Source organism: Giraffa tippelskirchi, chromosome 11, assembly GCF_054371585.1.
Source record: "Giraffa tippelskirchi isolate mGirTip1 chromosome 11, T2T-mGirTip1v1.2.pri, whole genome shotgun sequence".
Classification (NCBI taxonomy): domain Eukaryota; kingdom Metazoa; phylum Chordata; class Mammalia; order Artiodactyla; family Giraffidae; genus Giraffa; species Giraffa tippelskirchi.
Window position 1 is genome coordinate 103,707,600 of NC_137285.1, and position 22,233 is coordinate 103,729,832.

General features: G+C 52.9%; 1 protein-coding gene across 1 annotated transcript; it reads right to left on the minus strand.

Moving 5' to 3' along the window:
• Positions 1 to 10,735: 10,735 nt before the first annotated feature.
• SCN2B (sodium voltage-gated channel beta subunit 2) lies at positions 10,736 to 22,233 on the minus strand. Its single transcript, XM_081541077.1, has 4 exons — positions 21,970 to 22,233; positions 13,033 to 13,199; positions 12,514 to 12,724; positions 10,736 to 10,935 (listed from the first exon to the last, which is right to left on the minus strand). The coding sequence occupies exons 1-4, from the start codon at positions 22,037 to 22,039 to the stop codon at positions 10,736 to 10,738; spliced, it is 648 nt and encodes a 215-aa protein (XP_081397203.1). The 5' UTR covers positions 22,040 to 22,233.

Below are 22,233 nucleotides of genomic sequence, written 5' to 3' on the forward strand. Positions count from 1 at the left end.
GAGTCAGGAGGTGAGCCAAAGGGAAGAAACGTGACCCCTGCCCAGAGAAGGGGGATAGGAGGGGACGGAGCTCCCTGGGTATCTCTAGATCCTGGTGACCCAAAACTGTGCCAGTTTCCTCCATGCCCTCCACCTTCTCAGCTGCATCTCTGCTCACCAGTTCTTAGAGCCAGAAGGGTCCTTAGGAAACCCATACGCCTCCCAAATGAAAAAAGCAGGCCCAGAGAGGTAAGATGTGTGGGCCAAGGTCACAGAGAAAGTGATTCGTCGAGTCAGAATTAGAATCTACCTCATTATTTGATTCCCTCTCTCCACACCCCCAGCCTCCTCTAAAGAACATCAGGAGGGCTCCACAACTGGGCAGAAAAAGTGTTTGAGAGATGCATTAGCAGCTAGAGGAATTTGACATTTAGACAGCACTTTCCTCAAAAATCCTCAAAACCCTAGTCCATCGATTGATCCATCCAGGGATGCCAGGGGAGAGGGCAAGCAAAGGTCAGAATTCCTCTGTCCCACCTTAGAAAACTACTTCTTTGCGGAGCCCTCCCTGATATACACCCCCTTCATCCAACTCAAGAGCCCCAGTCTGGGGTATGGGAGGGGGATGGGCAGGTACCTTGGCTCTTCCTCCTCCTCCTGTTGGAAGTCCCTAGAGGGCGGGATGGCAGTTGGGACACAGCCCCCAGCTGCACCCAGCAGGCTAGGTTCCTGAGGGTGGGCTCATGCACTCTCGGGTCTTGGGAGGCCTGGCTCAGAAATACCCTGAAGAGCAAGTTTTCAGGGAGGCAAAGGGGGATTGGGCGCTGGGCCAAGGAGCTGTCAGGGAGCTGTTATCAGGTGGGAGGAGATAGGGCCTAGATTTAAGGGGAAAGGATTTTTTTTCTAGGGGGTGGGGGTGGGACAGGGGAGGGTTCAAGCGGTTCTTTGAAGCAGTTAGCCCAACAGTCCTCTCTGAGACAGGCGAGCCTCTCTGTTCCTGCCCTCGGCCTCCACCCTCGGCCCTCCCGGGAGCAAGATGGGAACTAGGAAGGGACGCAAGCATGATGTGAGGGTCAGAATGTTAGAGTGTGGTGGGGACGTGGCCCGGGCAGGAATGGGGGCAGAGCTCTCTGGCTCGCAGCCCTCCGGGAGATGCTCTTACCCGGGAAGGCACGCACCTCCGGGCGCGGTCCCACCTTCCACGGGGGGCGGGGGGGGGCGTTCGGGGTTGGGGGGGGTTGATGGAAGATTCCATCCCCTATCGGTTCTCAGAAAGCGAGCCAAGACCCTGGCAGGGGAGGAAGGGAGAGATCTGGTGAGGTCTCCAGAGCTATTTTAAGAGGAGTTCCTTTTAAGTAAGGAGAGCCTGGCAGGGAGCCGCACCTCCCTCCCCTCTCGCCCTTGCCTGCTGCCCGCCTCCCCCGCTCCCCCACAAGCCCTCGCGGCTCCTGTCCGGGCATTGCAGGTAACGGGGCTGGAGGGCAACCCTGCTGACTCGGCTCTTAGAGGCAGAGGACGAGGGGCTCTGCAGGGAGTCCCCCAAGTCCCCCACCTCACAGCCTCTCCTACCAACCATGGACCACTTGCATCAACACCCCAGAGCTTATAACCCGATTATAAACAGAGCCCCAACCTCAGGACCTCGGGACTGCAGGAGCCAGGAAGCTCTGCATGCATTAACTTCAAGCTGAACGCCCCTCAATCCTTCTGCCTCTGGGGTTGGGGTTATGCGGATGTGACCTGGACAGACGTTTGGGAACCTCTTTCTACTGTACCGCAGTCTATTTGCTGCCCATCCATACTCACCATTCCTGCCCCAACCCCGAGCTCCGTGCCCACTTGCCCCAGCCACAGTCTCAGCATCTGCTGAAGTTTGTCAGGTGCTGAGGGGGTTAACCCGACAGCGTGTACCTAACCAACCCGCAGGCACGTGGCTCAGCAGTCCAGCAAGGAACCAGTACTGGCTACCTTGCCTGCTGCTCCCCAGCCTACCAGGCATCTGAGTTGGGGTGGAGATAAACCCTTCCTGAACCCTTCTCAGGCATCTCCACTTTCTAAGGGCTCTGGGTGCAGGCAGGTAGGCAGCCACCTCCTCCATCCCTCCCTTCCTCTTTTTCTGTTTTCTGCGAGGCTCTTTCCAAACATCCTCTCAGGCAAAGGGGGGTGGGGAGCCCCAGACAGATGAGCTCATTGGGAGGAGGAGGGCAGAGAGAGGAGGAAGCTGAAATATCCTGACCAGAGAGATGCTCACCGGACTGTCCTAAGCTGGAGAGGGGTGTGTGCCCCCTTCCAGGACCAGGCTCTGCTTCCCTCACTGCAACTCAGAGATGGGGTGAGTCCTGGGCATCCCTTTATTCTGGGCCACTTTGGGGTGGGGTGTGAAGCCCCACGGCAGGGTCTCTGCCACCCTGCCCAGCACCCCAGAGCTGTGTTTACCTCTCTGCTTCATGGGTTACCATGCCTCCTCACTGCCTTCCCATCAAGCAAAGATGAGGGCTCAGGAGGGCTGGGGGTCGGAGGTATCGGGAAGGTGGTCATTGATCGCAGGGGGACTGCTTTGTCAGCTGAATGGCCAGATGTCCTCCCAGAACCCTAGGCCTGGTCCTGCCGCTGACCTGGGCATTGGAACAGATTGACCAAACCAGAAGCATAAAATGGTACGGAGCGCCAGGCAAGTCTCCCTGGATGTTCTGGTCCTGTCCGCTATGAACATTTTAGTGCAGGAGCAGTGGATCTTGTAAAGTGAGGGGAGAGGGAGGACATGGAGTAGGAGAGGAGCTATGGCAGGGGCAGAAGGTCAGGATTTGGCCGAGAGGAAAGGAAGCAGCATGGTAGCAGGAGAGAGTCTGGCCGGAGGGAAGGGTCACCTGGGGAAGTTGGAGTGAGACACAGGCCGAGGAGGAGGGGTAGCGATAGAGACAACTGGTCAGCAGGTGAAGAAGAGTTTGTATAGATTTTCAGAAACCAAGAGAGGAGAGGGTGGTCAGTAGAGGCCAGAGCTATTTGCACAGAGCTGTGGGGTCAAGGGCCAGGCCAGGCAGGGTGGGATGTTTGGGGCCCACTGGAAAGGCTTTGCCTCTACTTCCAAACACTTTTGCCCACCAATTGTTGTCCACGGTCATTTTGAGATTGGCTCCGAGTCACCCTTCCCCCACCCACTCCTAGGTCTCTGGGCTGCAAGAGGCTGGTCCACTGCCCTTTCTCACAGTCTGATGTGATGGCTTTGGCATCGCTCCACCCTGGGTTTGAATTCTTTGCTAGTATTTTCTAGCTGTGTCACCTTGAGTGTACACATACTTAGTATAACAGAACCTTGGTCTCTTTATCTGTAAAAGTGAGAAAAGAATGCATATTGGGGGAGTTGTCCTGAGGATTAAGTCAGCTGATGCACACAGAATACTGAGCTCAGGGCAAGGCACAGAGTAGCTACTCAGTAAAAAGTGATCATCCTTATTAGCCTAGCCAACTGTCACTCATCCCCCCAACCAACCTGGCCCCACCCTCCAAGCCCTCTGAGGCTGGATATGAACCCACCTGGTCTCTCCAGTGGCTCAGTGGTAAAGAATCTGCCTGTAATGCAGGAGATGCACGGGTTCGATCCCTGGGTTGGGAAGATCCCTTGGAAGAGGGCATGGCAACCCACTCCAGTATTCCTGCCTGGAGAACCCCCTGGACAGAGGAGCCTGGTGGGCTATAGTCCATAGGGTCGCAAAGAGTTGAACACAGTGAAGTGACTGAGCATGCATGCATGAACCCACCCATGCCCACAGCCCTTCCCAACAGCATCAGCTCCTGTGAGAGCCCACACGGTATGTGTTTGAGCATGCTATGAGACAAGGATGGGGAGGCTGAAGACTTCAGCAAAGTTGGGAGGGCGAAGGGAGGAGGTGGAAAGGATTGTCCCCATTTTCTGCAGTTTTGCTTGAAGGACAGGGGATACTCTGCCCCTGCTGGAGGACCAAACATTCAAGATAGGCTTGGCGTGATCTTTGGAAGGAAGCTCCTGAGAGTTTCTAACCAAATTTCCACCCTCTCCTAGCCTATTTCCCACTGTGAATAGGGGTTTGCCACCTGCCCTCTCCCCACCATGGCTAAATCAGGTAAAGATGACCAGGAGAGGCAGGTAGAAGGATGCAGAGGCAGCCTGAGGTAGAGCGTGACTGAGGAACATGGCAGCCAGAAAGGAGTTTGCCTTTGCATGTGTCCTGTTCATCTTCAGCCAAGGAAGAGTTAATCCCACATCTGTCATTTGAATCCTAAAATGACAGCAGCAAAGGGTCATTGCCAGTAAGTTTAGACAGCATCTAAAAGTATGCCCTAATATATGCATCTTCTGGACAACACCCCCAAGCTAGGCTTGAAGACCTTCCGGGATCGCGATCTCATTACCTCAAAGAAACTCAACCCTCTGCACAGCTCTGACTTAACGCTGGATCTATACCCGCCTCTATCCGCTGGCTCTAATGTTTCACCCTGGGGCAGAACAGGACAAGGCTAATCCCTCTCCCGTGTGGCCACAGCCCTAACCACTTTTTGGCCGTCAGCTGTGACGTACACTTCCCCTCTGAGCGGAACCCACCCTCTTCATTTGTCCGTTTGCCCACAGGGGGCTCTCAATCTGTTGAGGCAAACAGTTCCTAGTCCTCACGCCACCTGTTCGCAGGGAATTTGTCACGGCTGAGAAGCAGAGGCAGCTACGGTCAGGACAAAAGTGATTTGCCAATGAGGCAAAAGGGAAAGCCCCTCCCACGGAATCCCAAGTTGCCAAGCGGAGCATCCAGTGTCCTCTTGCCTCCCTTCCCTAGCACCTCATGGACCCTCAAGGTCATGATGGCCAGAGAAAAGAAGCTGCTTTGCGAGGCTTCCCACTACTAGCCTAGTAGGAGCACTCAACCCATCCAGTCCCACCACCTCCAATCCACAGTCTTTCTCTCTTTCCTAGACAGAGATGTCCTCAGCCCCACAGAGGAGTGGGGTTCGAGGCTAGACTAATCTGTCTGGGGACAAGTTTATGTGCCATGTCAAGATGCCAGGATCTAGTTCTAAGATGAGCTTCCTTCCCCATCACTCTCTGGAACCCTAAATCACTGGGTGACTGGAGCCTGGGCTAAAAGGTGGTCGGAGCCTTGCCCATCAGCATGGTAGCAGGCAGGGGTGACTAGAAACGGGTGGGCGTCAGGATGAGGTCTGTGCAGGGCAATGCCACTAGGGCATCTGAGAAGCATGCCTGCAGAGCCCAGCCAGCATGGACCTTCTGAGGCCCCGAAATGCCAAAGGAGGAGGAGGGCAGGAGACCTAATGGGGGCCCATGCTCCTCCATCCGGCTGCCCAGCCCACATTTCACCAGGCCCTGCTCCAGCTTCCTGTCACCTAAAGGTTTCTAGATACCACTCCCTCCCCTGCAAGACGGAAGGAAGACAAGCGGTCTAAAAGGGACTGGACACAAACCAGCCTGAGGAAAGTCACTCTGCTGGGGTGTGGAAGAGGACTTAGAAAGGCAACTAAAGCCAAGCTCTGCCAATAGCCTACTGTGTGACTTTGGGAGAATTACTTACCCTCTTTGAACCTAAGCTTTAAAAACTGCACCCTGACGAGAAGCATGGGGCCTCTTCTTGTGTAATTCAAGCCCTCTGGGGAGAGGCGGCAGGTGCCTAGGCCGGTGTGGGCTGCTGTATTGAGCTGTGCCAAGTGCTAGGCCCAGAAGAGGTGTGGGCTGTGGGAAGAACAGGTGCCCTGGAGCCTGCTGGGAGATCCTGGATTGTCTTGGACTCATCAAGTGGCCTTAAGCAAGTCACTTCCCCAATCTGGACCTCAGTTTCCCCTTCAGGATAATCAGAGACTTGGTCAAGTAGTCCCTGGTACCTGTGTGATGTTGTAAAGATCTACTCCCTCCCCACCTGCACCATTCTTCTGGCCTCTAAAACCTGTCCTAGAGACTCAGGCCTGGCACACAGACTCCTGTTCCATGGCAGCTGGCTGTGGGCAGGCCCATGGCCTGAGCCCCACAGGGGCTCTGGTGGGAAGCCAAGGAGCAGTGGGGATAGGGAGGCTCTTGTACAGGCACCTCGGCTGGGGGGCCACGGGAAGCTGGTGAGCAATTCTGAACACCAGGGTGGGAGCTAGCCCTTCCCTGACATGGCAGTGCCTTCGGCAATCAGAAACAAACCTCCCCCCAGGCCCCAAGCAGGCTATGAGTGTTAGGCTCCTCCTGGAATATTCTAAAATGCATCTGACCACTCACCACTGGTGAAGGTCTTTGGATTACCAGGGAGCAGGCAGAAATGAGAAAGAAACCAAGAAAAAAACAGGAACCAACCACTTCAGTATTCCCTTGACATTCAGAAAGTTGAGGTTTTTCTAATTGGGTGAGCTTCCTAGGCAAGGGGTTGTGTGTGTGTGTCTGTGCATAAGAGAGAGAAAAATGCAAAGAGAAACATAAGAACAGGAGGCAAGAGAGAAAAAGGCTGCATGTGTCTAGGGGAAGCAGAACCCCTGGGCCAGGTGGTTGCTTTTGGTCCTAAATTTTGAGGGCTGACTCATCAACACATAACTAGGATACAGCAGTTCGCAGGTGGGACACGAGCAACCTGATTCCTCCCCCCAGCCACACTCATCCGTGAAGTTGCATGAGGGCAGACTCTGTACCAGCTGTCGTCTATTTTCCTTGAGCCTGAAGCAGATAAAAGAGATGTCTGCCTAATCAGACGCAGCTTAGCAACAGGGAGCAGGAAGGATGGCCCATCCACCCTCAGAAAGAGTAGACAGCACCGGCATGACAGTCAGCCTTGGGGGCTTGCAGTGTTGTTGTCATCCAGAAATAACCAAGAGCCCTCCAAGAAGTGGGTGTTTAGCCACCCTGTCCCCAGGGTGCTTTCAAGGTGGATGGAGTCTCCCAGGATTCTGGGAAGGCCACGAGGGGAAAAGAGGAAACATCTGACAACAAAAGGGGAGCGGGACAACCTCATCCTCGATGGAGACCTGGAAGTGTCAGTGACATCACCAGGAAGGGAGTAACAGGGGCCCCAGTGACAGTCCTGGCACTGCTTCAACTTGCCCCACCCCCTGAAAAAAGTCACACTCGAGGGAGGTTCAGGGGAGACCGTCTGTTTATTGCAGCCAATACATCCAAGCAAGGAGACACACCATGGAAAAAACTCAGTCTGTTCCCAAAAGCAGGCGCCTCACAGCAGTTGGGTCACAGAGGACCACTTCTCTCCCCTCCACCTCTTCCATCACCACATAGCACATCAGTCCTAGAAAATGCATGAGTAGCTGTGTTTTCCCCTCTAAGTGTACAAACAGCCATGAGAACATTCCAAAACTTGCTTTTGGTGAATCAACTCAAAACATTGAGAAATGATTGTTTCCCCCCCCACAATGTAACTTTTGGGGTGGATGTAGTGAGATGTCCTATATTTGTATATATAATTATATCTCTACCTATATATAGACTATGTACAAACGCATCGGCAAGCTTCGATAAAGGACAACATCAGCAAGAGGCACAGCAAAAGACACAGGCTGTCTATCCTTAAGACACAGATAGGAAGAAAAATCTCGATTCATCACCCGTTCCAATTGCATCAAGCCATTCCTATGGCCTGGGACTATCTTTTTTGGACCTAGCCAGTATTTTCATTTGTCCATCTGCTTAACTTGACCTTGCAAATACTTACCAGCCCAGCCTCACCAAGGAGAAATTCACAAGGAGAAATACGGATCCAGCTTCTCCTTTTTTATAAATCGAAAATAAACTGTGATTAGCCCAGAGCCAGGGGGCAGATAGCTATTTCCAAAGCCAATTCCAAGGCACCTCAAGGCATTTCAGTCCTGAAAAAGTGTGCTTTGTTCTTTATAAGCTAAATCCCATGGGTTGGCCAGCCCATCTCTCTTTACAGGGACCCTTAATTAGGAAAAAGAGACAGATAGGGGGTTCCGAGAGCGCAGGAGAGGCAGGAGCAGTTGAGAAAACCAGCAGAGTGCAGTGATTCCCTGCAGTGCAGGGAATGTGCAGCCGGAAGTAGGGCTTGAGCCCCATGGTGCAGGAGGAGGTACACACTAGAAAGCGGGGTGCCAGGGGACATCTCACCAGTCTCCCACCTCTACTCACAGAAGCCCCATTTTGTTCCCAACCTCATCGCCTTGGGGGAGGTAGCTCCATGAGGCCTCTGGAAGAGACTCTTAAGAGGCTTGAGAAGAAAGAGCATATGAAGATGGGCACCTGAGACAAAGGTGGTTCCTGGTCCCTCCCCATTGGCTCGGGTGTCTGAGGCCCCTGGAGAGGCATTGCTCTCCCTAGGACCCTCCAGGTCAGGGCAGAGAAAGGAAGGAACCCAAAAGTCTCGGGCTTCTTTTATGAGAGTAGAATTTCTTAGAATAAACCTAGGGAATCTTGCAAATAATTCCCCTAAATGTTATGAAAAAGAGTTCCCAGCATCTGCACAGATCCTTCCTCATCTTGGAAGAGGAGAGCACTTAAGAAGTTGCCCAAAAAAGCAAAATCTGCAAGGGGCAGATGTGTTATTACAACCACCCTTGATCTCAGCTGGAGATCAAGGTGCCCACCACCCACCTCTCCCCTCTCAGCTGGTTAGTTTCAAGGATGGGCAATGTCCACCCACCCCAGGTGTCCTGGGGGCTTAGCCCACCCCCCATTGGCAGTGTGTTGATTGGCAGTTAGGTACTGATGACTTAGAATTTCCAGATCCCACCCAGGAGCTCTCAGGCTGTGGCCCATCCCCAACTCTGTGAGCATTCTGCCTGGCCTCTCACCCTCTTCCCTATTGTATCTTCCCTTTTTCCTTCCTTTCTTCCCTTCCCAGGGCCCAGATTCTGGAATCTCTTCCTTCTTCTCCTATCCCAGCCCTGGAAGCAGTAGCTGCAGAGGTGGAATTAGATGCACCAAAAAAAAAAAATCATCTTGGTTCCCCACAGTGCTGACCTAGCAGTTCCCAGCCCTGTTATGGCTTTGTGTACATCCCCAACACCTGGCCCAGTGCCTGGCACATAGGAGATGCTCAATAAATGGATGGTGAGTTGAAGTGAATTAAAGTGAATCGTCCCTATGCTATTGCTCTCTCCCCAAATTGGCCATCTGCTGGGCAGAGGCAGAGAATGGTCCCAGAGGCTGTTGGAGTCCTGTCTCCACCCTGTTTCCCCAGACTCTGGTTCTGGGGTTCTGGGCACTGACTCCCTGAGCCTGGGCAGGGCCTGAGCTCCAAGAAAGATTGGGAAGCGCTGCAGAGGGTCCGCTTGGGGCAAGGTGGGGCATTCCAGCAGCTCTGCCCTCCCACTCCCATCACCCCATCCCAGCCTTAGTCACAGCCCAAGGGCTGGGCTCCCAAGAGGTGAGCGGGGCTGGAGGAGCCCGACTCCCTCTCCACATCTCTTCCACAAACTGTAGCTCTGTTGATTCAAACTGGAAACTAAGAAACCCAAGGAGAAGCAGGCCCCTTGCTTTCTGTGAATTTGACCCTCAGTCTCCCGGTCTGTAGTATGGGTGACTAAGCTAGTTGATCTCCGAGGGCCTTCCAAGGCAGTTTCTCTGTCTCTCTCCCTCTCCTGAGGTTTAAGCAATTCCCTCTCCATGTGAGTAAAATGGCAGTGAAAGTTGGCTCCCAGAAAATGCTACTCTGCTCTCCACAGAGAGAGTCATCCAGGCGGGGGAGGGTGTAACATGGCTCCCGATGTGACATGGTCTCAGAGGCTTCCCTCAGGGCCAAAAGCCAGATGAAACCCTGCTGAGGGTCATGGGGAAAGTTTGAGCAGAAGCCCCAGTGAAGCCCTCCGCTCTGCGCACCAGCTCCTCGATGTGGCTCCCACTTGCTCCCTCCTCATCTCCACACCTGAGGCGGCTCCTGGCCCAGTGAGAGCCGCCACCCTGGGGGAGAAGGCAGTTGACCGTGAACTCCATTTTACCACAGAGCCCCCAGCCCCTTGTCTCTCTCTCTGCTAACTTTGAAATTCATCTCCTGTTAGTGGGTAACTGTGGTGAAAAGGGACCACCAGCCAGCCAGACCCGACCCCTGCCCCATGGCCTCGCTCAGCAGCCCTTTAGTACTTTTCTCTCGCCAGAAGTCCCAAAGGCTCGGCAGCCAGTGGAGACCCAGGGGCGTCTGTGGAAGCAGACGAGGTGGGGAAGGGCGAGGAGTAGAGCTCCCCGGGTCAAGGCTTGTCTCTGGCTGCCTCCAGCCCAGATCCCCTTCCTTCCACACCCAGGAAACGCACAGGTGCCCCTTCAACAAGCCCCCAAGTTACAGGAACCCGTCACCACCCCCATGACGAGGCCGCCCGGGGCTGGGAGCCAGGCCACGTGTTCCCCCCACCCCCACCCGCCGCCTTGGAGGGGCAGCCCCAGAGCCCTGTCCCACCTCAGGCCCCCTCTGAAACCAACACCAGATCAGCCCACGCCCCGGGCAGGCTGGACAGAGGGCCCCCTCCTCTCTCTCTGCGCCCCTCCCGCAGGCCTGCTGCCTCCTCTCAGGGGCTGGCAGTTTTCACCCCGTTTCTCCCTCCTCCCGCCCCCCACCCAGGGCCCACACATCCCAGACGCCCGGCAGGTTTCTCAAATCAAAGAGAGGTGGGTCACTCTTGGTGCAGGGGACAGGAAGGGAGGGGCTCAGGAGGCGGCCCCAGGCGGGCCCTGGGATCCTGGCTCGAGAGAAGCACACCGAGAGAGGGCAGGGGGCGGGCGTGCACGCTGTGCGGGGCGGGGGCGGGGGCAGCACACGGGGGAGGGGCCGCGGGGCCGCCGCCGTTACTTGGTGCCGTCGTCCGCGTTGCCCTCTCCGTCGGTCTTGCCCTCCTCCTCCGTCTTCAGGTCGTCCGTGCTCAGTTTCTGCTCTTTTTTCCGCCTCACGCACTTCACCACCATCAGCACCAAGATGACCACAGCCAGAAAGCCTCCGACGGAGGCGCCCACGATCACGGCCACCGTGGAATCCCGCTCGGGGGGCTCTGGAGAAGGAGCGGAGACAGACCCGCTGAGCGCTAGGGCTGGAAAAGGGAGCCCCGCCCGCGGGCCCCTGCTCCCTGCAGCGCACGCAGGGTTGTCCTGACTTCACTTTCCACCCGGAAAGCTAGTCAAAGCCAAAAATCAACCCAGCCTCTCAGCACCCCGCCCACCCCATAATCCCAGGGCGCCTGAAATCCCAGGGGTGGGCTGTCCAATACTGTATCCAAGAGGATGGGCTTTGAGGCCAATGGACCCAATCTGAGTCCCAACTGTACTGTTTTTCCTTTTTTTTTTTCCACACTGCTTTAGTAACATTTCTTTTATTAAAAACTTCTCTTAAAATTTTTTAATTTTTAAAAAGTAAAGTATAGAAAAGCTGCAGCACTCCCCTATACTCTTTACAGTTTCACCAATTATTAACATTTTGGCAACGCTAACAAACTTGCCAGTTTGTTTTATACACTTTTTATTCTATATTGGGGCATAGCCGATAAACAGTGTGGTACACTTTAAAGTGAACATCGAAGGGACTCAGCCATACATGTACATGTATCTGTTCTCCCTGAAACTCCCCTCCCATCCAGGCTGTCACATAACATGGAATGGAGTTCCATAGGCTCTACAATAGGTCCTTACTGGTTATCCATTTTAAATATAGCAATGTCTGATTGTACTATTTTTTTTAAGTTCTTTTTTAATTAATTATTTATTTTCACCGAATCTCAATTGCTGCATGTAGGATCCTTAGTTGTGGCATGTGGGATCTTTAGTGGCAGCATGCAAAGTCTTAGTTACAGCATGTGTGATCTAGTTTCCTGACCAGGGGCTGAACCCAAGCCCTCTGGACTGGGAGCGCAGTCTTAATCACTGGACCACCAGGGAAGTCACTATTTATTGTGTGACCTTAGGAACCTAAAGGAGATCATCCCTGGGTGTTCATTGGAAGGACTGATGTTGAAGCTGAAACTTCAATACTTTGGCCACCTCATGCGAAGAGTTGTCTCATTGGAAAAGACCCTGATGCTGGGAAGGATTGGGGGCAGGAGGAGAAGGGGACGACAGAGGATGAGATGGCTGGATGGCATCACCGACTCGATGGACATGAGTTTGGGTAAACTCCGGGAGTAAGTAATGGACAGGGAGGCCTGGTGTGCTGCGATTCATGGGATCGCAAAGAGTTGGACACGACTGAGCGACTGAACTGAACCGAGGTACCTTACATAGCCTTAGTTTTCTCATCTGTAAGATCGGGATGATAATAGTGTCTCCCCCAAAGGGTTGTATGAGGATGAAATGAGATAATGCATATAGAGAGTTTACCTGTACCTATAACTGAGACATAGTAAGTGTCCAATAAATGAAAGCTGTTCTCAAGATTCTTAAGGTCATGATCATGATGGATAGCATCATCAGGACTCTCAGAGACACAGTCCTCAAGGACTGGAAGGAGTAAAACAGATGCCTTCCACCCAGCACACGCTGCGGCTCCCACCCTCAGGAAGGCACAGCCTCTCCCAAGGAGCCCACTAGCCCTGGAGAGTAGCCCTGCTGGGGAGAGTAGCCCCCCAGCAGCCCCTCACCTTCCATGAGGACCTGCAGATAGATCTTGCCGTGGCCGCGGTGGCGGTCGGGTGGGTTCATGATGTAGCAGTTGTAGGTGCCCTCATCCTCCAGTTGCACTTTTCTCAGGGTGACTGACACATCATACTTGCTAGGGTTCCCTGAGAACTCCACACGGTCTCGGAACCGCTCCAGCTTCAGGTTAATGATCTTCATGCGGAACTGGAGGAACTGAGTGGGGGCGAAGGACAGGACGGGGTGGGGGGGCTGGATGAGCGAAGAGCTGCAAGGACAGCAGGACCCCCCTCCTCCCTTCCCCCCCTTTACCTGGAAGGGAGGCAGTCACCTCCAGATCTCTGCCACCCTCCCAGGGCCACCAGGTGTGACAACACACCTCTGCCAATGCCCTGAAGAGCAGACAGCCCACCAGGGTATGCCGCAGTCCTGGTCAAAGGCAGGGACAGATGGTGGGAAAGGGAGCTTCATGCTGTAGGGCTCCTGCCTCCTCCCCAGTCCCCTGCCACCATCCCAGGGCTCACCATCTCCTCAGAGCAGTTGTTACACTCCTGGTAAGTCCAGTTCAGGGAGAACTGTTTGTGGTTCACGGTGTAGCAGGAGTTGAAGGTGCAGGACAGGCGGGCATCAGAGCCATTGAGGACATTGAGGGTGTTAGGTACTGTAACTTCCATGCTCCTCCCTGGTGGCACTGTGGACAAAGTCACACCCAGTGAGTATTCTGGCTGACTCTGCCTAGGAGGGGACAGGTGCGCCTGGTGGGGAGTGGAGCAGAGCTCGGGCAGCTGGCTGAGTCCCTTGTGGCTGCAATTAGTCAGGGGGTGGGGTGGAGTGGGGGAGCAAAACTCATAAGGGGTGCCTGATGTGGCCCTTGGAGAGAAGTAGGGGACAGAACAAGGCTAGGGTGAAGAGAGATCAAAGCATCTGTCAAGCTAGGGACAGACAGATGGCCTCCAGCCCTCCCTCTACCTGGCTGTCATGACTCCATAGGACTGTCATGGCCACCTGATGGCTGAAGACCTTGGACAAGGCGCTGCATTGTGCTGGCCTAGCTTTCCCCTTCTTCTCACCGCTTCCAACCATCTCAGCAGAGCCCATGCCCTTTCAGCTGCAGCTGCAGTGTCTCCGGGAGTAGGCAGCCTAGAGGACAGATGCAGAGGCCTCGCTCTGCATACCTCAGGGCAGAGGAAAGCCTGTGCACTCAGCCCAGCCCAGCTCCCTCCTCTTCCCCAGGGTCCTGGTGGGGATGGCAGATGAACAGGAGGGAAGCAATACCCCAGAAGAACAAGCACAATTCGAAGGGATCAACCGATGGGTCTACAAGGACAGGACTCCCTTTTGGAGACATCAGGCCTGGACTGCAAAATGCCAGGCTGGATGAATCACAAGCTGGAATCAAGACTGCCGTGAGAAATATTAACAACCTCAGATATGCAGGTGACACCACAGTTATGGCAGAAAGTGAAGAGGAACTAAAGAGCCTCTTAATGAGGGTGAAAGAGGAGAGTGAAAAAGCTGGCTTAAAACTCAACATTCAAAAAAACTCATATCATGGCATATGATCCCATCACTTCATGGAAACAATATGGGGAAAAAAATGAAAACAGTGGCAGATTGTATTTTCTTGGGCTCCAAAATTGCTGCGGACAGTGATTGCAGCCATGAAATTTTAAAAAGCTTGCTCTTTGGAAGAAAAGCTATGACAAACCTAGACAGCATAATAACAAGCAGAAACATCACTTTACTCACAAAGGTCCATATAGTCAAAACTATGGTTTTTCAGTAGTCACGTAGGGATGTGAGAGTTGGACCATAAAGAAAGCTAAGTGCCAAAGAACTGAGGCTTTTGAACTGTGGTGCTGGAGAAGATTCTTGAGAGTCCCTTGGACAGCAAGCAGAGCAAACCAGTCAATCCTAAAGGAAATCAACCCTGAATATTCATTGGAAGGACTGATGCTGAAGCTAATGCTTCAATCCTTTGGCCACGTGGTGCAAAGAGCTGACTCATTGTAAAAGACCCTGATACTGGGAAAGATTGAAGGCAGGAGGAGAAGAGGGTGGCAGAGGATGAGATAGTTGGCTGGCATCATCGATTCAATGGACATGAGTTTGAGCAAACTCTGAGAGATAGTGAAGGACAGGGAAGCCTGGCATGCTGCAGTCCATGAGGTCACAAAGAGTCAAACAGGACTGAGTTACTAAACAATAACACAGAGGAGAAATAGTAATACTAATAATCAATCATTCATTCACTCATTTACCAAATATTTACCAAACATTTCTAAATCACCTTCTCTGCCCCCCTAGACACTCAGTCTAGGCCCCAGGGTTATTGCTGTGATGGAAGCAAGCAGAGATGCTGTAACTGAGTTTGTATTCTAGGGAGGGGGACAGATGTTAACAGGGAAAAGATAATGTAACTTTACTGATACAGGGCAAGGGCTGTAAATAATATAAGGTGCAGGGTGCTGTTTGACATTAAAAGTCAGGGAAGGCTTCGTCAAGGGGTGCCCTGTAGGTGGCCGCCGACTAAAGTGAGGGAGTGAGAAGTTTTCACATTTTGAAGGAATCCGAGGCAGCAGAACATCCAGAGGAAAGTTCCAGTGGTTGGAATGAGCATCATGCGCCTGGGGCACAACCCAGCAGGTGATCAAAGGGGCAGTTGGAGAGAGCTGAGGTCCCAGACTTAGGCAGGGACCAGGCTGCCATTCTTCTAAGATGGGAAGCCACTAGAGGATGCCCAGGGGGCAGCTTGATGTCTAAACCCATTAGACACGGTTCAATCCTAGCTCTGCCTTCTATCAGCTGGGAGAACATGGGCAGGTTCTTCCACCTTCTGAGCCTCAGGCCCCTCCTGTGTAAAATGCACCGATGATACCTACCAGCTGGGGTTATTATAATAATTAAAAAAGACAAAACATATAAAGCAAAGGGTAGGGGAATTCCCTGGCGGCCCAGTGCTTAGGACTCATACTTCACTGCGGTGGCTAGAGGTTCAACCCCTGTTTGGGGAACTTAAGACCCTGCAAGCTGCACAGCATGACCTCAAAAAATTAAAAAATAAAATAAAGCAAAAGTTAGCCTAAATTCTCCTCAAGTTCTGCCCCATAGAAGGAAGGGCTTCTGGAGCACTCTCCTGGCAGGGGCGCCTTGAAGCCTGGCCCCTCAGGACAGCCCCTTGGAACTCCCTGGGATTTGGCACAGGGCGCTGCTTCTGCAGAAGCTGTTTTTTGTGCCAAGCTGCGGAGGCCCCACCCCAGGCTCAACTGCACTGCAGCCTGGAAGCAGGGACAGCAAAGTCCTTCCGCTCAGCTCATCCCTCGGGATGAGTGGTCAGGGCCCAGTAGGCAGCACTTAAGAGCAGGGGATGCTCTGAAAACTCTGGCTCCGGAGGTCAGGACCTAATGGACCTAATGGTAGACAGCGGGGACAGACAGGCGGCCCCACCTGCAAGGACAGGCTACTAGGTGTGCTGACATGCACGTCAGGGGAATATGAACTGGGGAGGCTGAGCTGCCGGCCCAGAAGAACAAAGCCCAGTTCCTACCTCCCCAGTCACAGCCGTTATGAAAGCACCGAGCACAGCGCCAAGCTAGGAGGAGGTGTGCGGAAAATGCCATCTCCACCCCCGCTCTGCAGAGGCAGAGGAATCTGCAGGGAAGGAGCCTGGCAGAGCCTTGTCCTGAGCTTACCTCATATCCCGGGAACACCCTGCTTCTCTAGCACCTTCCCTGGGAAGGGTCTGCCCTTTCCCAGGGCTCCTGAGCAAAAGGATACTCCAAGTGACATTAGGAAATAGGTCAGATGAATCTGGGTGACCCATCCCTGCCTCTGTTTCGCCCCAGCCCACGACATCACTCCACACACAGAACTTGAACCCTACCAGGAACCCCCTCCATCTTGAAGAAGCCAGCACCCTACGGGGAGGTCGGGACACTGGGGAGCGAGGGGCCTTTTCTGGCCTGCAGGAGGGAGGCAGACAGAGAGGTGCAATGCGGTCCCTCCTGCATCCCTACCGCACGTCCGGCAGGAGGCACCAGGCGGACACGTGTGCCCTCTAGCGGCCAGAGAGGTCAACCGTCAATTCCCAACTGCAGAAAGGGAAACTCAGGAATTGTATCAACAGATCCAGCTCCATCATCTTACCAATGAGGAAAGGGAGGCCTGAGAAAGACACACAGCGGATAGGGACAAGCCGGGGCCAGAGTCATGGTCCCTGACTCCCTGTCCAGCGCCTACTTCCACCTGAGGTCTCCCAGGATCCCAGCTCAGGGCAAAGTCTTGACGTCCTTTCACCAGTCCAGGCGCTCCTTAAAGACGAGTAAGTCATCATGCAACACAGGCAGAGCTCTGAGCAAAATTCCTGGCTCCTAGTGAACTCTGCTGCTTCAGGAAAGTAGCAGAATTCACAGCTAGGGCCACAAAAGGACTTCATAATAACAACAAGGCACTTACAATGTGCTCTGTTTAAGCACTCTACAGATATCACCCTATGACCACCCCTACTTTCCAGGTGAAGAAATGGAGTACAAAGAAGTTAAATGAATAGCCCAAGTTCACAGCTAGTAAGTGACAAAGCTAGATTGGAACCCAGGCTGCCAGGCTCCAGACAGAGAGGGTTGAGCGGTGGAGATTGCGTGAGGGTGTGGTTTTGTTCCAAGGGGTCCTAGAGACCAGGCCTCCTGCTGTCTGCAAGGCAGGTCCTGTGCCATAACTGTCAGCCCCCAGGCTGGCCAGAGGGGAATGGTCTTATTTAAAATGAACTTGCATACAAGAGGGGGCTTCCCAGGTGGTACTAGTGGTAAAGAACCTGCCTGCCAATGCAGGAGACGTAAGAGATGCAGGTTCGATCCCTGGGTTGGGAAGATGCCCTGGAGGAGGGCATGGCAACCCATTCCAGTATTCTTGCCTGGAGAATCCCATGGATAGAGGAGCTTGGTGGGCTGTAGGATCACAAAGAGTCTGACATGACTGAAGCGACTTAGCACACACGCGCCATACAAGGGGAGCCCGTGGCCTTCCTGGTTGTCCCATTTGGTACCAGGTCTGGAGCCTGGGTCCCCTGAATTTCAGCTCACAGAAAGGACATGATCAACAAGGGTACAGTAAGGATGTGACTTTTGAGCTTAGTTCCAGAACATTACCAGCGCCCAGGCCCCCTCATTTTCTCCTAGGCACATCTGGGCACTGTGGGCCCCATGTCATACAATGGCCCATCTTGCAGAGATCATGAACATTTGCTCATTACCTGTCAAACACTTTCCTACAGAGACTAGAAGTTAATTCTCCTCATGCTTCCTTCCAGCATATGAGGTAGATTAATTTTTTTCTTGGTTTAAAAAAAAAAAAAAAGGCTTGTCTAAGCAGAGAAATTACCTCCCACTCTTCTGGAGCACACGGTCTCCTGCTGCCCCTGACTCCCTGGTAAGTGTGACATGCAGTCCATCTCCTGAGCTGCCTTACCATTTAGACCCATCACCTCAGGTCTCCCCTCCCAGGTCTGGCCACCCCCATGCAGCCATGAGAGCCCTTGTCCTCATCACCCCTCACCCGCAACCACCACTGGCACCCTGGTACTTTCAGGATCTCATCCAGACTCCTGGGCTTCCAAGCCCTTTACCATCCAGGGCCAACCAGCATCCCAGCCTCATTTGTTGCTCCCAACCCTCCACACTTACTCCACTCCAGTGACTCCAGAGTTCTTGTGGTGATTTAGTCACTAAGTTACGTCCAATTCTTGCAACCCCGTGGACTGTAGCCCCCCGGGCTCCTCTGTCCACGGGGTGCTCCAGGCAAGAACACTGGAGTGGGTGGCCATTCCCTTCTCCAGAGTTTTTACTTTTCTGAAAATGCCACCCTCTTCCACTCCTCCATGCCTTTGCATGAGTTTTTGCTCCAAGTCGGGATGCTCATTCACCCTGCTGCACCTGAGCCCTCCTGCTTATCCTGCAGACCCCAGCTAACAAGGCATCGCTTTCCCAGTACCTGAGCCTTCTCCCCAGCCTTGCAGACCAGGAGGCAGAGCAGTATCATGGCCAAGACCGGCGCTCTCATACCCTGCTCTGATCTTAGGCAAGATGGTTCACCTCCCAACACCTCAGCTTCCAAACCTGTAAAACGGGAGACAGCAATAGGCCCTACCTCCTAGGGCTGTTGTGAGGATTAAATACTAAAACATAAAGCTCATGGCCGTGCCTGGTACACGGTCAGCCTCACCAAAGGTTAGCTGCTGTTATTATCACCATTGCTGTTGTTTTATAGCACGTGTGATGTGGCATTGTTATTTATGATCCCGAGTCCCTCGGGAGGCACTGGGGAGCTGATTCTTATCCATCTTGGCATCCCTGGACCTTGAACAGTGAATGACACATCATGGACACTCAACAAAAGTCTGTAGGGGGAAGGAAAGGCCTTTTCCCCCTGTGTGTCCATGTGCAGTGGGCTTGAGTGAGAACCAGACTCCACCTTCTAGGCCTCACCTAATATGACCCAGGGGCTTCCCATGTGGCTCAGTGGTAAAGAATCCACCTGCCAAGCATGGGTTCGATCCCTGGGTCGGGAACATCCACTGGAGAAGGAAATGGCACCCACTCCAGTATTCTTGCCTGGGAAAATCTCACGGACAGAGGAGACTGGTGGGCTACAGTGTTCACAAAAGAGCCGGACACGATTTAGTGACCAAACAGTAACAACAACATAATCCAGACTTTGGTAACCTGTCCAGTGACTATGGAGCCAAGGGTCTTGAGAAAAACTCTAGGAAAGATCAATCAATTGGATTGCTTCTAATTGAGAACTAGTCTTGTGCGTTTCTGCCATGTGTACAGCAGTTTGGCCAGCTGTCCCCTGCCCCTTTGTCAGATCTATAGTCATCCTCACAAACCCAGCCCTGTCATAGCCCCACCCTTGTCACTTGTGGCATCCCTCCATCTCAGGGACTGTTGCTGCTACAGCCACCAATGTTTCCTTGTCCACCTGACTCCTTGGCTGTGGAGTGCCAGAGCATGCCTCATCACAGCACCAACCAAGTTCAAGTTCAAGGTCCTCACTCTTGCATCCTCCCCGCATCCAGGTTTGCAGAAGCTTTAGCTTCCTCCACCACCACCTCACAGCCCCCACACCCTGACTCCTTCACCCCAGACTCCATCTTCCCCTGAGCTATACCCTGGTTCAGGTCCCCCAAACACCCTCCCTTTCTTCACTTAGGGAAGGCTCTCCCTCCCACAGGAAGCTCTCTCTAACTCCCGGAAGAGATCACCTGTCCTGCTTCCCCATCTCCTTATACACTGGTCACTCGCCCAGCTCCCCTCTTTTTGCCCGTACTTAAGATTCTTTAATCCAAATTATTGTTAGCATGTGCTGTGCTTAGTTGCTCAATTGTGTCTGACTCTTTGCAACCCCATGGACTGTAGCCCGCCAGGCTCCTCTGTCTATTGGATTTTCCAGGCAAGAATATTGGAGTAGACTGCCATTTCCTCCTCCAGGGGATATTCCTAACCCACTGATCGAACCCAGGTCTCCTGCGTTGCAGGCGGATTCTTTACCATCTGAGCCACCAGGGAAGCCCGAGAATACTGGAGTGGATAGCTTATCCCTTCTCCACGGGATCTTCCTGACCCAGGGAATCAAACCAGTGTCTCCTTCATTGCAGGCTGATTCTTTACCATCTAAGCTAACAGGGACGCCCATTGTTAGCATAGCAGTACCAGTTCTCAAACATTGGGGGGCAGTAGAGTTCAGTGGTTAAGAATGGGCTGAAGTCAGACAACCAAGGGTTCAAATCTCAACTTCCTTTAAACTATTCCTGTGACCCTATTGGGCAAGTTACTTATCTGTGCCTGTTTCCTAATCTGTAACATGAGAATCACAGCATATCTACCCCACATGATTACCAATTGCCTTCAGGACTAAACAAGATACGCAGTGCATGGGCATGTGAAAAGCATTCATAAAGGTTAACTATAGTTGAGCACCTGCTCTGTGCCAGACTCAAAAAACCCCAGGCAGTAGATATTCTTCAGTTCACCCAGGAAAGAGATGAGTAACTTGGCAATAGTATGGAGTAAATGACAAAGGTGGCTTTAAACCCAGATGGAATCCAAGACTCATGCTCTTTCTACCACCTGAGGTTCTGTAACACTCCTGCTCTGTTAATATGTCCAATAATTCAGCAAAGCTCATTTGCCTCATCGTGCAGGCTGCCAGGGGCCCTGTGCTGTCTCTATTTAGCACTCCAGCCCAATAGCCAGCATGCATGCTAAGTCGCTTCAGTTATGTCCAACTCTTTGTGACCCCATGGACTGTAGCCCGCCAGCTTCCTTTGTCCATGGGATTCTCCAGGCAAGAATACTGGAGTGGGTTGCCATACCCTCCTCCAGTGGATCTTCCCCACCCAGGGGTTGAACTCACGTCTCTTATGTCTCCTGCATTGGCAGGCAGTTTCTTTACCACTAGCGCCACCAATAGCCAGCATAGCATGCCAGAGAAGGAGAGAGAAAGAAGATTAAAGAGAGGGAGTGAGAGAGAGACTTTGTAATAGGGAATATTCCCACTGACAGCCCTTGGACTGGATCCTCGATTGCTACACCAGCAATGAGTAAGTTTAAGAGCAAGAGTGAAACTACCTAGAAAGCAGGCTTGCAAGTAACTCCCTCGCCCACCTACCCACCAGGAAGTCCATGAGTGGCCAGGTATGAAATCAGCATTTGGATCTCTTGACAGTCTGCAAGGGGGTGGTGGGGGTGGTGGGGGTGGTGCTGGGCAGTTTGGAGACATGATCTAAAGGGCCACAACCACTCTCAGTCCATGAGTTGCTTTTTGTTTTTTTTCTCCTGATCCTTTCACCTGACCCCTCCTCCATTCCATCTGGCCCAAGCCAGAGAGCTTCTTCATCAGTGCCTGCTTCAGCAATTCTCATCCCAATGCAGAGATCATTCCTCAAGCCTGCTTCCCACCTACCCCCCCCCCACAGCAACAAATCAGTGGTACAGACTTCCAGGAAGCCAGACCCAGACTCAACTTTCTGCCCCCTACTCCACCACTGAATACTCTTCTCAATACCCTAAATCCGCCACATTCTGAAGATTCACAGACATTAAGTCCCAGATCATCTGTAGCAGCTGAAAGCAAAAATCCATGAAGAGGCTCTGCAGATCAACCTACCCTTTGCCCCCACCCCCACATAGGTCCATTTCAGGGAAATCTACAGAAAAACACCTCTCTTGACACCTCCGGGGATCACTCAGATCCCCTGACCCAGCGTTTCTGTGACCAGCTCACCCCAGCATTATGCAGTCCCCGTACTGCATTATGCAGTCCCCTAGTCCCAGCACCTCTCTCCCCAAGGACACCAAGGGAAGCACAAGCAATGTCTTCTTTCCTGCCCCCGGCCCCCATCCTCCTCCTGGTGCAGCTGCACTTCTGGACCCCTCAGGAGCATGCAGATGTGCAGTCTAACTTACCCAAAGAGAAAAAGAGACTGAGCCCCGTGAGACTGAAGGCAGGGCGAGGTAGCCAGGCATTTCTGTGCATTTTCAGACTGAGATGTTAGTCGGGTGGGATAGGGGAGAGGGTGATTTGAGGGGCCGAGGGCTACGAGGGAGGAATGGTTAGATGCTAAAAAAAAAAAAATGCACAGATGTACTTCAAAGACACATACAACATTAAGGAAGCTTTATTTCCATCTCTCTAATATGGCCGGCTTGTATGTTGCTGCTAAAAAGAGA